This window comes from Scomber scombrus, chromosome 7, assembly GCF_963691925.1.
Source record: "Scomber scombrus chromosome 7, fScoSco1.1, whole genome shotgun sequence".
In the NCBI taxonomy this organism is placed as follows: Eukaryota; Metazoa; Chordata; class Actinopteri; order Scombriformes; family Scombridae; genus Scomber; species Scomber scombrus.
The window spans coordinates 10,923,010-10,939,088 of NC_084976.1; the positions used below are offsets into that span (position 1 = coordinate 10,923,010).

The 16,079-nt window shown below is 39.0% G+C and overlaps 1 protein-coding gene across 2 annotated transcripts in view; it reads left to right on the forward strand.

Annotated features, from left to right (window-relative positions):
• The window catches only part of LOC133983270 (RNA-binding motif, single-stranded-interacting protein 3-like), a 137,188-nt gene that overhangs the window by 94,976 nt on the left and 26,133 nt on the right, over nt 1-16,079 (forward strand). For both annotated transcript variants that reach the window (XM_062422298.1, XM_062422297.1), the window contains exons 5-6: nt 4,134-4,291; nt 5,333-5,412. In XM_062422298.1, coding sequence (XP_062278282.1) covers nt 4,134-4,291; nt 5,333-5,412 — 238 coding nt within the window. The remainder of the gene's footprint in view (nt 1-4,133; nt 4,292-5,332; nt 5,413-16,079) is intronic.

Here is a 16,079-nt window from a genome sequence, read left to right on the forward strand (position 1 = left end):
ATGCACCTAAGACCTACCACCTTGAGCTTGTCATTGCACTTGCACGGTTAAAATAGGGTCCATTGTCGTCCCTAAATTTTTTATCAGCTTTCCATCCATCCATTTCCCATACCCGCTTATTCCTGTTAAGGCTTATGGGAGGCCGTGATGTGTCACTATATGAGATGCAAGCGGAATACTAAAGAAATGTGACATTCAAGTACCATCTCATCTGATATCCCTCCATCAAGTTTAAAGACAGCCTGTGTTTTTCACAGGTATTTAACCATTGCTTTGCCCTCTCTTTACCCTCTAACTCCTCTGCAGGTGTTGTTGCAATGCAGGGTAACCAGGAAGTAGTATGATAAGAGGCGCAGACCTGCTATAATGATGCAGCAGTGAGGTTTAATGGGGCTGAAAACACAGGCTGACTAGCTGGCAGGCAGGCTACACAGTCAGGGAGAGGCACAGTTGGTGTTAAGCTGTTTCCAGCTCATGACAGATGTTACAGGGAGAGAGAGGGCAAGGGAGAGACAAAGAGGCAGAGAGACAAAGAGACAGAAAGAGAGAGAGAAGAGACAGAGAGAGGGAGAGGTGAGTCATTTGCAACATGCAGAGTGAGAGATCACTAAGAAGTAACTTTCGGCAAACAACAACTTTGAGCAAAGTCAAGCAGAGTTCATTTACATGTGGGCGCGCCAAAGCACTTTAGTTCATATCCCAGAAGTGCTTGTGCAAATAAATGTTTTTTACAGCCAACTGTGACTGGAAATGGTGTAGTGAAGTGTAATGTGATTTCAATAACCCACTACTATGATGCCCATGTTGATTTTGTTCGATTCTCACTCTTGATTTCCCTGGATTGGGACAATGTAAATGACACAAAGGAACACTCAGGCAAACTCAGCGGCACCAGTGTACAGATTTTCAGGCATAGACAGCACAGACTTGCATTATAATCAGCATCTGGAGGAGCGGTGTCGCGGTTATGGTATCCCTCCTGTTCTCACAAATCTACACTCATTCTCCTTGTTACAGTAACTGCAAACTGTATGGAAATTGTTTGCAGAAACAAAACAGCTGAAACTGGGCAAACCGCTGTGATATTTTGTTTAAGACATATTGTCTTTGGATGAAAATTAGCTTGTAACCACATTAACCACAGGGATAGGAAACCGAGAGGGGAGAATAGGATTCTGTCATAGTTGCTTCCATAGACAAACAGAGGAAATTCTGCTGTGCACAGAGTAACTGCAAATTGAAAATTGAAATCCTTTTTGTCTAAAAGAACTAGTCGATTTGTAAAGCAGAGCAAAGCATGGCCTCAGGTGGGCTTGGGAGCCAATTTGTTTGAATGACACTTGAATAGCCTGTAACATTAGACAGCGGGACATGGTGATGTATGGATCCAGTGATTCCTCCACTGAATTCCTGTAACTTGCTGAGCAGTGATTGCTTTATTAATTTAGCCCTATTAGCTGTAGACTGTGTTTGACTGGTTAGTATTCACCTTAGTATCCCCAATAACTTTAAAAATGTTATTTTTATTGTAAAGGGTTTTTTTTTTGTTTTTTTTCTCAAAGCAGCTGAGTATATATTATTCTTGTTTGTCAGCCCAGGCCTTATTAAGATATTCTTATCCCGTTACTCATTATTGTACATAACACACTCTCAGTGAAATTAACCTCTCTGCTGCAGCTTTTCACTTGGCATGAACACAGTCCAGTGGGGAAGTTTTAACAAGCCAGGATACATCTTGATTTCATAAATAGAAAGCAGCCAGGTATATCTGTGTGTTTAAGACTGTCATACACCATGCTTTTAACCAGGTTTCATTGGCTATTTTGCAATATTGCAACATTTTGGAGTCCATTTAAACATTTGCAATGAAAAACCCATACCCTACGTGATGGAAAACATGCCTGCAATCATCTTTTATAAGGAGAAGATAAAGGCATGTTTGACCACACTGTGAGCTCTCTGTTTTCAAGAGATTATTGTATTCAAGTGTTTAAAGGATTGCCTGATTAGAATGTGTTTAAGCCTGGTAAAAAGCTGCAGGAACTAATCACTCCAATCTGAAGCTATTGATGAGGTTGTTCTAATCACAGTAACAAATGAATGAGATGAGCAGTTTCACTGCTGAGCTGAAAAGCAGTGAAACTACAGCTGATAAGGACTGTGGACAGTTGGGGGCTTTGTTAGAGCTGGTGACGTAACTCAATACGATGACTCAAAGATCAATGACAGATTCCACAACTATTACATATGACTCTTTGCCTTTGATGTTTGCTGCTTTACCCTGTCACTACTTGCATAAATCACTGAGCACACACACACACACAAATGTAAGAGATTGCAAAATGAACCAAGTTGACCTGTGTGGGAAGACAATTGTGCCACTCAGTGTATTGGACAGTCTGCCCAAGGAAAATCCCTGCTGAAGAACAGAGATATTTAGAGTCTGAAAGAAAGGTAAAATATTTCAGACTTTTCACTGGAGCAGTTCTGCTTATTCTGAATCACTGATTACATAGATGGCTTTGGTCACAGTCGGCTTGAAACTCCCACTCTTGAAATCAAACAGCTCTGGTGCATGCAAAGGAAAATCCTCCACGGGCTCAAAATAAGTCACATAGGGTGGCCTTTTTGTCACAAATACACACAAGTATTCAAAGAAAAAAACATACTCACAAACACTATTACATTGTTGTTTGCCAGAATAGTATTTTTTTTAGTATTTTTATTTAATTTAGGGAAGTTTTAGCGAGGGGAAGCCTCTCTTTTCCCCTACCCAGGTTTATCCTCCTGGTCAAGAGATTGACTAGAATAACTTCCAGTCACAAGCTCTCTTCTCTAACCTTTAGGCCACCACTGGACTAGTACTTCTGTAAAGAGTTGTTAGAGACAGTCTGTGCAAGAATTGCAAGAATTACAAGTACAAGTACTGAACCCCTTCAGGATGACTTATATTGATCATGCATCTTCCTTACTGTCAAGATTTGCAGAGGTATTAACAAGATAATAAGGAAGCATTGTGGCATAACAGAGAGACACAGCCAACACTGACATGAAGCAATGAAATATCACGGAACCATTTACATCATCAACAGATGCTCTCTGGAGAAATGTGTATCTTCATCATTTTATGAAATTATGAAGTAATGGACTGAAATCCTGTATTTATCATTTTTTGAAACATGTATGTAATACATCCTTTTTCACAGTCGCTCTTCTCTTGGCTGGTCTCAATAGCAAATTTCTGCATATTGTGAGCAATGAAGCCCCTTCCATCAAACCCCCTCATGCATACTTCCCTCTTTAATTTGCAGCACAGTCGTTACACACACACACACACACACATGCACACGTCTTTGGTCTCCTGTGGAGGATCATTTCAATGAAGCGCTGCCAAACAGAACAAAAATAATTGAAGTATACTAGTCTAACTAACTGAGAAGCACATTAGATGGAGGTTCCCTCATTCCTGTGGAAACATTTAATGCAACTGTGTTAACATCTATGGATCCTGAGGGGTTTTCCTTATTGCTTCAGGGGTTTTGAGCATGAAGCCAGTGCACTGCCTGTTCAAGGAAATGTTTATTCTTCTTTTTAATGAGAATTTACCACTTGAGTTAAATTCACAGATATTTCTGTAGTGGAATATTCAGTCATAAATGTGGAAATAAACAACTTGAATGGCTCTGGCTTAACCTTGAATGCATTAACGGCTCTAAAACCAGCTTTTAGTGAAGGGTTATAGTTAACTCTTTTATTCCTCTCACTTCATTTTGAGCATTTCACACTTTAAAGGAAAAAACTGTAATGCTTAACAAAGGGGAAAACTCATGTCTACAGTTATTCTTTTGGAGTGAGGATGAATCCAACATTTCAACACTTCACCATCAGACTTCTGAAAGCTTCTGATCATGCAGGTCATTTTGTGATGTGAATTTTCAAGTGTACAGAATAATTTATATATATTTTATTTTTTTTTTACTTTTTTTTCTCTTAACTTTAGTGACACAATGCCAGTGATTGTTTTCAAGGTTTCAAATAAGCCTTTTTAACTAATGCATAATCCTCCAAAAAATTGCAACCTCTCTTCTGGCTGGCATTGGAACATATATTTCCCTCATCTTCTCTCACCATAGCAACAGGAGCAGGACCCCACCAACCTGTATATCTCCAACCTGCCGGTGTCCATGGATGAGCAGGAGCTGGAGAACATGCTGAAACCTTTCGGTCATGTCATTTCCACACGGATACTGAGGGACGCCAGCGGCCAGAGCAGAGGAGTCGGCTTTGCCAGGTAAGAAAATAGAACAAAATGCAATACACAGTTATGCACAAGTGCTGTCATAACTGTTGTTATGTAAAAGTCTTTCATGTAATGTTGCATTTCCCAATGCCAGCTCAGATTTTCTGTTGCTGGCATGATTCCAGACAAATTTGACATGTCAGTCAAATTTTTATTCAAATGTGAGCTTCAGCAGGACAAACTGTAATTACTTATCAGACACAAAATATTCTATTCACACTAAGGTCCAGATTCATGTTTTTAATAATTGCCAATGTTAGCCTGAGTTGGCTCCCTTCCATTTACAACCAAAGGACTTTTAGCTCTAATGATACGACTCCACATTCCTGTGCCCTTGGCCCCTTCACTCTGCTCGGTGCGTGTGTGTGTGTGTGTGTGTGTGTGTGTGTGTGTGTGTGTGTGTGGTCTTCTCAGTTACACCGTGGAGTGTGCCAGTGATTAGAATGCAGTCAGGGCTCCATTCAGGGTCACTGGCTATGTGAAGAAAACCCATGCTCACATGCTCGCATACCACACGCACAGGCATACACACAATCTCTTTCTGTCATCTCTGTTTTTTTTGCTCACACACACACACATACACACTCACATACACACTGGCTTTGCTTGCCAAGCAGGCAATTAGTCATTGAGCTGTGATTGGGTGAGCAGAGCTGAATAGGAGCAGACAAAGAGGACATGACACACAACAGATCAGACTGAATGGAGCTTTTAAACCGGGACAAAAGGAGAGGAAACCCCATAGAAAACACGCACATAGACAGACACACAAACACACACACACACAGGCATACCTAAGGCATTTTTTCTCAGGCATACACAGACGAACAAGCACAGATGCATAAACAGACAGGCATTAAATGCACTCACTGTAATGTAGGACACATTTCCAGGCCCACATATCCAGTACAAATTTGTAACATCAGCACACATTTTAAGATCCATGGTACCTCTTGTGCATATTGAATTGCGACATATAGAGATGATTGTCTTAAAGTAACCCATGTATTTTACTCTTCCGCTCCCTCTCAGGATGGAGTCAACAGAGAAGTGCGACGTGGTGATTCAAAATTTCAACGGGAAATTCTTGAAAACCCCTCCAGGCATGACAGGTGAGTGTCAATCACCAAGAAAATAGCTTTATGCTGTCTACGCAGTGTTTGCCTATTGAGGAAACAAGCAGTTTCTCTGTAGGTCAGTTTGTTCGTATTAGATGCACCACTACGTGACTTCACACACTCAAACCTCCCATGGTAACACACCAAGGACGTTGAACTGAAAGGTCAGATTATCTGAACCTGAACGCAGTAAACCTCCACTGTCTGGCAGCATTTCCAATGAATTCAGAGGTTTGTATGTTGTTGAGGAAATGTAATGCAAAACATCTTGTGTCTTATTGGAGAGAACACAGCTGCCATTTATCACATAACCACACGCCACGGTGTGGTTGTGTGCACATAATAACAAGATCCGGACATGTTCAGCTTTCATGGTCTGGGTATCGTCTAAAAAGAATTTTTCCAAGTCCCTATTTCATTTAATAAAATATGAGTTCTCAATGATATCTCACTACAAGCAGCCATACAAGATCTTATCCCAAATAAAATAGAGACTAAACTTAGCAAAGTTTCCTAAATTCAGGAAATATCTGATCAAAGAATAAGTAGACGAAACTACGAATCTGGCCAAGCATTTGATTTTTTTTGTGTGGATGACAGTTTTAGACACTCAGTACGCTCAAATTACATTTCCTCCAATATTCAGAAAGTATTAACGTTCAGTAATATATTTCTTCAGAAAGTGTGTAATCTCCTTCCTTTTTATGCATTTTCATCATATTTGTTTCAATTGTGAATATAAAGAATGCTGTAGAGAATACAGCCTTGTTTTCACGGTGGTAGACCTTATGCTGTGTGACATCATGTCAGCACACTAGATCATTTACTTTATTAACTTGATTAAAACATCTGTTTATGTACAAGTGCAAGAGATAATGTATCAGCTCAACATCCCACTCCTTACAACACGTTGAGTTGATTTAGTAGGAAGATCTTAGTGATTAGTTCCTTGACTGTACAGCACATAGTGTGAGGAGACACACACACACACATAAGGCACATATACACAGACAGACGTCCCCTAAAGCAAACAATCTGTTTCTGATGTTCCCCAAATAAACAGCAAAGACTTATTGTCGTTTAACAGTGGAGTGGAAGACAAAAGTGGAAGGAGACAAATATAGAGGGAGGAAAAAAGGAGAAGGAAGAAGAGAGGCAATGAGGATGAGATTGAGGATGTCATTCAGTTTGAAGAAATGATTATGTGTGTGGATGTAAGAAAAAAAGACCGATTGAGAGAGAGAGAGAGGGGCCATGTGAAGGTGGCTAAAAATGTACGAAGACAAGATGGGAGAAGGGAGAAAGTTGAGGTGAGGGGAACCAAACTGAAAGTGACACAGAATGAGAAAGAGGAGTTGGAGATACAGAACGATCAGATATAATGTAGATAGAGAGAAAGATGGTGTGCTACACTGAAGAAAATGGAAACAAAAGACAGACAAAGAGAGCTGTGCCCCGCCAGCATGATTTGTGAGGTTCAGCATGATGGAAGGCTTAGTTTCTCACCCAGACACACACACTCACACACACACACACTTCTACATACTGAGACGTATACCTATGTAATTTTGCTAGCAAGTGATATATTGTGAATATATGCGTTTGTGGAAGTGGGAAAATAGTTGAAGGTGTGTACGCTATGCTCAGGTGGCTATGATGGTGTTAAGTCTTATTTGCTAAAACTGTGATTATCAGCACTGTAAACAGGATTTAGAGGACAAGCTTGATTACTTGTCAAATTGAGATGAAAACTGTTGTAGTGCAACGATTTCCACAATCATGATATTCAGTTATAAATGAAACAGGGCACGAGGTATTGTGAGGCTAGCAGTGACTGGGCTGTATTGATGGATACTTAAATAATTTATCTAATTAAAATCACACACAAATACACCGTTACGCAAACACTTCCTCTTTCTATTCCCAAAGATTGCCCTCTGTACTGAAAGACGTGTATTGCTTGTATTTTGAAGGGGTGAATATTTTTTCCACTCCCCTTTGTATGTGTTTGGTTTGTGTGTGTGTGTGTGTGTGTGTCTGGGGGGGGGGGGGTGTTGTGTGGGTGTGTGTGACCATTAATGTATGTTTGTCCACCTAAATTGCTCTGTGCTCACTAACCGGTGGAATTCGGCCAGCCAGACCCTCTGTGTGCTGATCCACAAAACACACACACACACACACAAGCACACACACACACACACACACACGCACACTTTGCTTACTGATGTAATGTACAGAGAGAATGTGTGTCTCTGAAGCCAGGTTCTGTTGATTTATGTCACTGGCTTTCTGTGTCACTGACAGTCTGTGGCATTTCCGAGGCTGTTGCAGTGACATTATGATAGGTCTTTGAGCTTTGTTTTGTTGTTAGTCTACTTATTACTTACATTTGTTATCTTGGGTACAAAATAAACCACCTCAACCATCCCTGTTATCAAAGGATTACTCTTATTCTCTTACTGTGTAATGTCTGTGTGTTCCTGTATGTGTGCATATCATTGAGGGATATGTGCTCTTGCCTTTGCCTGTGTGTTCCGCTGATTGGTATCACAGTCTGTCGATGGAGGCTGATGTATTGACAAGAAACAGCAATATTTTACTCTCTAGCCACAAGATTAATGCCTACATTGATCACATGGCCAGAGCTTCCATCAGCCCTCGTTAACAGGAAGTCCATTGATCTGGAGCTTTCTGACTTGTCCTGCTGGTTCTTTTCAAAGAGATAGGATGTCTAGATCGGGCATAGACTTGAATCTTTCTGTTTTTTAACCGTTGACTGATACAGAAACTGCTGTATTATAGTCTTTTTTTTGTTATTTAGGTTTATGTTGTTTCACATGTTGTCTTTGGACTACCTCCACCGCTTTAAATATGTGATAAACAACCTAATTTGCCCCTAATGTTTCCTCATGTCTTTAGTGAGCAGAGCTGTCATGCTAATTCAACATTCCGACCTGAGGTGTAAATTGATAATCACAGTCTATGTATTTACTATACATTGTAATTCTGTCTTCTTTGTGCTCGTCGTTCAATAATGTTCTACCCCCACACGGTGATGGAGAGAGTATGCAGCATAGGAAAGCTGTCCCCATCGAGCTCTAAAGAGCACATATCTGCTACAGCTCCGCCATCAGTGTCACAACATGTCAAAGCACCACAACATGCTTGTTCTTCATGACAGATTGAACGACTAAATAAGGAAAACAGATTGGAAACAAGAGAATTTTGACTTCAATGATCAAAAAACCTGAAGTGATGATTCTTTTGATCTCACAGACCAGGATGGGAGACACGTTCACAGGAAATATCACTGAGTATCTCGTTCATTTTGTGCAAATCCACTCTAAACCTAAATTCAGATGTTATATCTCTGTTTGCTGGTCTTTATTGCATAACACATAAACATTCTTAATTCTTAAATGGCTAATCCAGAAGCTGGATGTTCATTTAAATGTTTTTTTTTTTGGTTTGTTGTTTTGTTTTTTTGTTGCTTTTTTCACATATGGTGATGTGTCACAAAATGGCTAAAGGGCAACTACCCATGACCTTTATCTGATATTTCTGTCTCTCTGTCTCTCCCACAATCTCATGTAGTGTTGTAGTTTTAACAATTCTCTTTGTCCTGCTCTCCCCTAATGGGCAGACAAACTGAGGACAAGAATGAAAAGAGTCCAGATCTCAGTGAAGAGCCATTATCACTTTGTAGTTTCAACAATAATCAGGAGTCTTTTAAAAGTGTGTGCAGCCTTAAATGTCTGGTACGATCATGAGGCATTAAGCCCCCATTTATTGCAGAAATGGTTCAATTCTTTCATAAATCGGAAATGAATTTTATTTGATATTCTCGATAATGGAGGGAAAAATTGAATGAGGCTGTACTGAGAAAAAGATTGTGTAATTATGTGACAGTACTGCACTGTCAGGCCTGGTGTCGGCTTACATGTGTTATTTGGAGGCACATTTTCAATACTCCAGCATAGATCTGGCAGTTAAAATGTGATGCTTTTGAGGTACTAACCAAATCATGCTGCCGGGCTCTAAACATTACAAAGACATTTGGTGTTATCTTTACATCATTTTTGGAATTACATATTTAAATAAATATGTCGCTGCATCACTACGTTGTTTTCCTACTTATACAGCCAATTCCCTTTGTATAGTTTCAGCATTTTGATGTAAACATTTAGTGAATGCATTAAATTTCCTCTCCTGTAGGGATGCTCTTGGAGAATGGTTTGATGAGTAGTTGTCATTATTGGAGCAGCCAGGATGAGAGGGGGGCATGAGATGGAAACTGTTTCAGTTTGCTTTAACCTAAATAAGAGTGAATATCTTCTAAATATCCCCAAGCTTCTTAAAACTGTCTCAGTTCTGTTGTTTATTACACATATCTCAATTTTAACGATGTAAAAATGCTAACAGCAATATCAATAACATTTTTAATATATATTTTTATTTAGTGTCAAATAGTTCCTCTTATGTGCAATGCTTGAACAAGTAACCCTCTAGAGTGTATAGTGTTCTGTCTCAGGGCTTTGAGCTCTTTGATGCATCCCATTCAGCCTAGCTGAGGGATTTCTCATTTTGCTCTGCTGCCTTAAAGCTAAGATGTATAATATTTATCGCCTACACTTTATCAGGTGGAGCCCATTTAGTTTTTCTAATCTATGTCTGTGTTTCATCCTCCCACTTATTTTTCTTTACCACCTATTTCTTTCACTGTGTTCCTCTCACCAGAACAGGAATGGATATGTTTGTTTGCTCTGCAGGAGTTTTAACAGTTTCCATGTTGCCCTGCTGCGGTTTGCAACATCCATTGAGTAGTAACAGTATGTGCTCCACTCTTGACAGTACAAGTCACCCACCCTGCTACTTATATACAGACCATGTCAGTTAAACACAAAACACCACAGATCGAAAACACCTCTTAAAATCTCTAAAGCGCCAGTTGTTATTTTACCCTATAGCATTCACCTGTACACAAACACATTCAGACACTCTGACTACCCACCTCTTTGCCTTTTTCTTTACAACTCTTGCTGTCTTCTCATCCTTTTTTAAAACCTGAAAAACACAAACAATTGAACTATTTACTATTTAATTGACAAAGCAGTGACATTGTGACAGATAGATTGAACTGATAAATGAAGTACAGCAAGTCTTGGTTAATGAGTATAAATATATCTTGGCCCCAGTTTACAAAGAAACCTACATGTGTACATGTTTTGTCCAGTTAAAAGAACAAATGCTGACAAAATACAGTTCATATTAAACATGACCAAATAATGTGTCAAATAATAAGGTAAACGTATGTAGAAGTAATTCCTTTTAAAAAAATCTTTCAGTAAGTGAAGTTTATGATACAGCAACGCCACACTTCAGTGGTGATGGCAAGAATAGCATGTATGCCAGTATCTTTATTAAAGTGAATTAGTGATGGCTGTTTCTGCTTGTACTGTTCCTCCCTGTATTATTTCCAACTGATCTGCTGAACAAAGAGCTCCAAATATCTACATTTGATGTTCCGTCGGTCTGGTTGTAGCTTGACTAACCAAGCTCCATTAATTTGCTGAGGAATGTGTTTTATTTCCTGGAAGGGAAAGAGTGCCTGTCAGTGACAGAGGCTGAACTGAGGGGCTGCATAAAGGGCCACTATAAGATAAATAAGGAGTTTTTTGAACTGTGAATCATTCAAAGCTACTTTAGTGGAGGCAAAAAAAAATAAAAAATACCGAGATGGAAATGAGCATAATAGGTCCCCTTTAAGTATGTTGTCTTCTCACTTCAGTCACTTCCTCTTGTCAAGTTCATAGCTCTTGGCAATGACAGATGTTGTTTAGGAATGCTGTCTACTGGGAAATACACATGTGCCATGACGCACAACTACAAACCCCACATAGCTGTTAGATGTGTGGGTGGGTCTTTTTTGTCTTTCACTATTTTAGATCACACACTCTTCATGGATATGAAACTCAAAAGCACCTGCTGTGCATGAAAGAGAAAATAAATTCAGATATAAATACTAAAAGTTGACATGATGAAGTGTTTATCAATCATATACTTGGTAGCCATAGTAATTGAAAGATACGTTTTATATTAATGTGTGATATGTTGGAAGATTAATACAAACTGTATATTCATGTTTTACTTTGTGTGACTTTTTATACATATATTAGATGTAAACACATGGACCACAGACCCTTTTCAAAAGCAACCAAATACCAAGGAATATAATAAAGCCAACCGAGAATAACACAAATATGAGTAATAAAGAAGCTCCATGATTAAATGTGACTAAAGTGTGTACTTGACAAAACAAATAGAGAAATCACTGGCTGTGCGCTTGTTCCCACTGCATGTGTTAGTTTGACAGTGAAGCTCCACCAAATGTAATCCACTAAACTGCCAATTCTGCCACCATTAATTTTCTATGAGACACGAACAGTTGTCTGCACAGTGCAGTAGTTTCCACTGCGCTGATATTTGGATTTCCTATAATATATGAGCCCTCCACCCCTCCCCCCTACCTGCTGGGACACTGACTGAAGAGAAACACAGCCTGGAAGGGACATTTTGTTGTGCTCAGGGCCACAAAGATCGATTTATGTGTGAAATTGTTCTCATTCCATTGGGATTTCATTTCATTTAATCAACTTCATCTCCTGTTTACTAACATTTTAAATCTTCCTTAACTCTATACAGTAGGTATCCAAATATTTGGTTCAGGCAATGTTAATGAGTTTGACATGGCTAAAAGAGATCCATTATAGGGGTCAGACACAGCTGCACCCAAATTCATCAGTGAATTATTCACTCAGTAGAGTGCAGTGTTTTCATTTAACCAGTGCATATGAATAAAATCAGGGCTTGAAAAAGGCGCATTCCACTTTCCGTGCAAAAGATTGTATAATGATTCATCTCACACATTTAATTTTCATTTCATATCAGTGTTAATTACAGATCCATGTTATCATTCAAACCAGCAGTGTTGTCTGTACTTGTGCTTGTAGTGAGCCATAACTATTCTGTAAGCACCGTTCAGTTTGAAAAGCCAAATCAAATTCAGATCTTAAATCAAAGTCCGTTCAACATTTCATCAGCACTGTCTCACCCAAAGCACAGAGGAGAAGGTCAGTTGTGGAGCAACACAGCAGCTGTTCAAATGAATGATGTCAGAATGAGGCAGGTGGCAGGATTCAGGAAAGTCAGCTTGCCCATCCCCAATATTAAGCGTGAATGTATTGCTGCAGTGAACACTACCGTGCTGTCCGGCACACTAAGTGTGCTGGAAACACCACAGTGTTTCCAGCACTGTGCTCATACAGTGTGCTCATACAGTGCTCGTTGAATTTTAGATATTGAGTGTGTGGTATAAAAACGACTTAAAACTGGTTAACTTCCCAGTGGCCTTTTTAATTTAAGATGTCTGACTCCACAGGAAAGATGTATATGGTTGTTTTGGCTTACACACATAACTTAGAGATGCCCAAAAATGGTAAATAAAACAGTAAGAGTCCATTCATGGCTGTTGGTCCTTCCACTACAGCTGCCGAGCGCAAATGAGAAGCATATGCTGATTCTTGACACTGATTGGTCAGGCGTCTCAACACAGAGAGAATGATTGGTCCAGCAAAAGAAACACATTTACATCAATTTTCATGGAAATTTTTGATTGACCATTTATGGTTGAATGTGGGTATGTACAGGGCTGGACATGGGGCTGATCCACATGCTCACATTTCCAGGTGGACTGTGATTTATAAAGGGAAACATATGTGTAATCGTGCAAACGCACAGTTTCATAAATCTGATTATTTTTTGGCACACACCATTTTTGGCTTTTGCTTTTAGTATGGATCCTACGCACTGTTTTATAAATAAAACCCCAGAACTCCACCAGCTGTGTCTAGGTACATGTATAGTCTCAGTTTTCTTTAAGATGCATAGAATCCTGTATTGGTATTGTAATCGAGTGTCCCTCTGGGTTTGCTTAACTGTGTAAACTTAATAAAGTTATAATAAATGATGGTCCAAACATCTCAGTTTAAACATTGTTATATATTTAGAACATTTTGTTATTTATTTCAAACAGTTTGTTCTAACCCACCACACAAAATAAACCTCTCCCTTCCTCCCTCTACCTTCCCAGACAAGAGTCTCACTCAGCAGCTCCTACCAGCCAGGAGGAGTGAGGGGTCAGCAGTCAATGGTGTTATAAAAACTAAATGTCATTAAATAGGTTTTTCAACAATTGTGAATCACTCCAACTATGAGAGGTATTAGGCTTATAGGTCCACTTGTATGCAATATTAGCTTTAGACAGATACACACACAGACACAGAGACAAACTTACACACACACAACCAAACACATGATCTCCTCCAGGCTTACGCCTGGCAGAGATAATTAATCAGTTTATGTTACAGCGTCACAAGAGTGAGAGCAGCAGGGGTCAAACTGACAATTAAAAATGTCCTTCCTTCTTTCACAGCCCTCTTGTGAAAGCAACAGATTGTAGTGATGTAACTGTAAAATCAAGCTGAATAATTAATTTGATGCATTACTTTCAATGGCTTTTTCTACAGGTGATCTTGTTTCTGGGTCTTTTGTTGTTCTTGCCTCCTGCATGTGAGGCAGCAAAGCTCACCTATTAAGAATAAATAACATTCATTATTGTTTTCATCAGTATTGATGGCTTGTCACTGTGGTTGTGAATTAATACAAAGCAAATTACAGATTGTATTATAGCTTCTTTTTTTCTTTTTTTTCTTCCTCAAAGAAATTTTGCCACCACTGGCACCACCTGAAGCTAATACAGTAGTGACATTGCTCTTGTCTGGTTTTACATTGTAAGTTTTTATATATTTCTTTGGCTTTGTAGAACCACACACTGGAGTACTGATAGGTAGGGTGAAAGGAATTTCTCGTGATTTTTTTAATACATAACCCTTCATTAGCTCTGTGGAAGTAATATACAGACAAGCTTTTAGAACAATGTCAAAAATGTCTCTGTCAAACTGAATAATTGCTTTAATGAGACAACTCAATAAACAATGTGCATTAATAGGTGGGCTGATTTTGCAGTCTATCCTTTTGACTTTTTGCACATTAGCCAGTGTTTTTTAATTAATATCCAGTGAAAATCATTTTACCATTCATGCCTCGCTTGCAACACAAATTTTGCGATATTGACTAATTACATGACACACACACACACACACACACACACACACACACACACACACACACACACACACACACACAAAAATAAACCATTTTCAACATGAACCGTTCCCTCACACTAACCCAGAAATGCATGCACGCACACACAAACTAAAAAGTTATAGTTCACCGCTGTCTTCTCTGTATGTGTTAATTTGACAGAATTGTGAAATGCTATGCCAGTATAATCAGCCAAGTTGGATAAAATAATGAAATAATAGGATTAAACTCCAGGTATCCAAGAATGTGGCAGCAATAAACACATGTTTCAATTATTATCAGTGAGAAGAAACTCAAGTTTCTCCAGGACCATTTAGGGCCTGTCCTAATTTTCTTCCCATATAAATACTGCATTTGTGCAGCTATCTCTGAAAAACACTAAATTCATGCTCAGAACGCACTAAGACAACCAAAACACTGGAACAACATTGATGTACAGTGTGTGTGTATGCATTTGTGCATGTAAACATTGGCCCATACCGCTTGGCCAGTTTTTAAAGGGGACCTATTATGTTCCTTTCCAGCTCTATATTTTTATTCTGGGTCTCCACTAATGTACCTTTGTATGATCCAAAGTTCATAAAACTCCTTATTTATCTTACACTGGCCCTTCATAATCATCTGGAGCCTTTTCATCAAAACAGCTTACAGCAATAATGTTGTATATTTCAAATTATGTGTCTGTGTATGTAGATGTATGCTGCTATTTGGTGTTATACAGAATGATTCATCACTTACTGTCCCTGCTGTTGTTATCGTACTGTTCAGAAACGCCCCTGTGTTGTCATGTTGCATACAGGTTGTTAATATAAGAGATGAAGGAAAGGTACATCATGAGATTTAGAATTTAGTCTGTCATTCTCTAGTAGGCATCAGTCACATCAAAGGACATTTCAGTATTACATTTATTTTGGTCTGTCAGATTCTTATCATTTTTTGCATAATTGTTTCGAACAATAACCGGCCCAAATAAACTAACTTTTGGGCTGTCTGTTTGAGAAGCGTGGTGAAAAAAACAACATCAGATTCAATTCAATCTCAGAGGTATCCTTTTCATGCATATGCCAAGGACAAACAATTGTTTCAGATCAGCTGGAGTTTCTGCTACAGTATCTTTGTGTGGCACTTTAGAGAAGATGCAGAGGGGGAAAAAAGTGTCCTGACTATAGACTTGACAGGATGTCAGCTGTCGACAGTGTGGCTTTCTCGATCTGTCACACCACTTAAACTAAACAGCAACAGAGCACAGATTCTGCCTTTAAATCTTTATCAAGTGTGTGTGCGTGTGTGTCTTTGCATCACATATTGTATGTTACTTATGAAGTAGAAATAATTTTTCATCCAAAAACACACACAAACATATCAGTAAACTTACTTTGCAAGGGCATAAATATATTCATTCCTGTTCCTGCAAACCTGTCAGTTAAATCTTCATTATG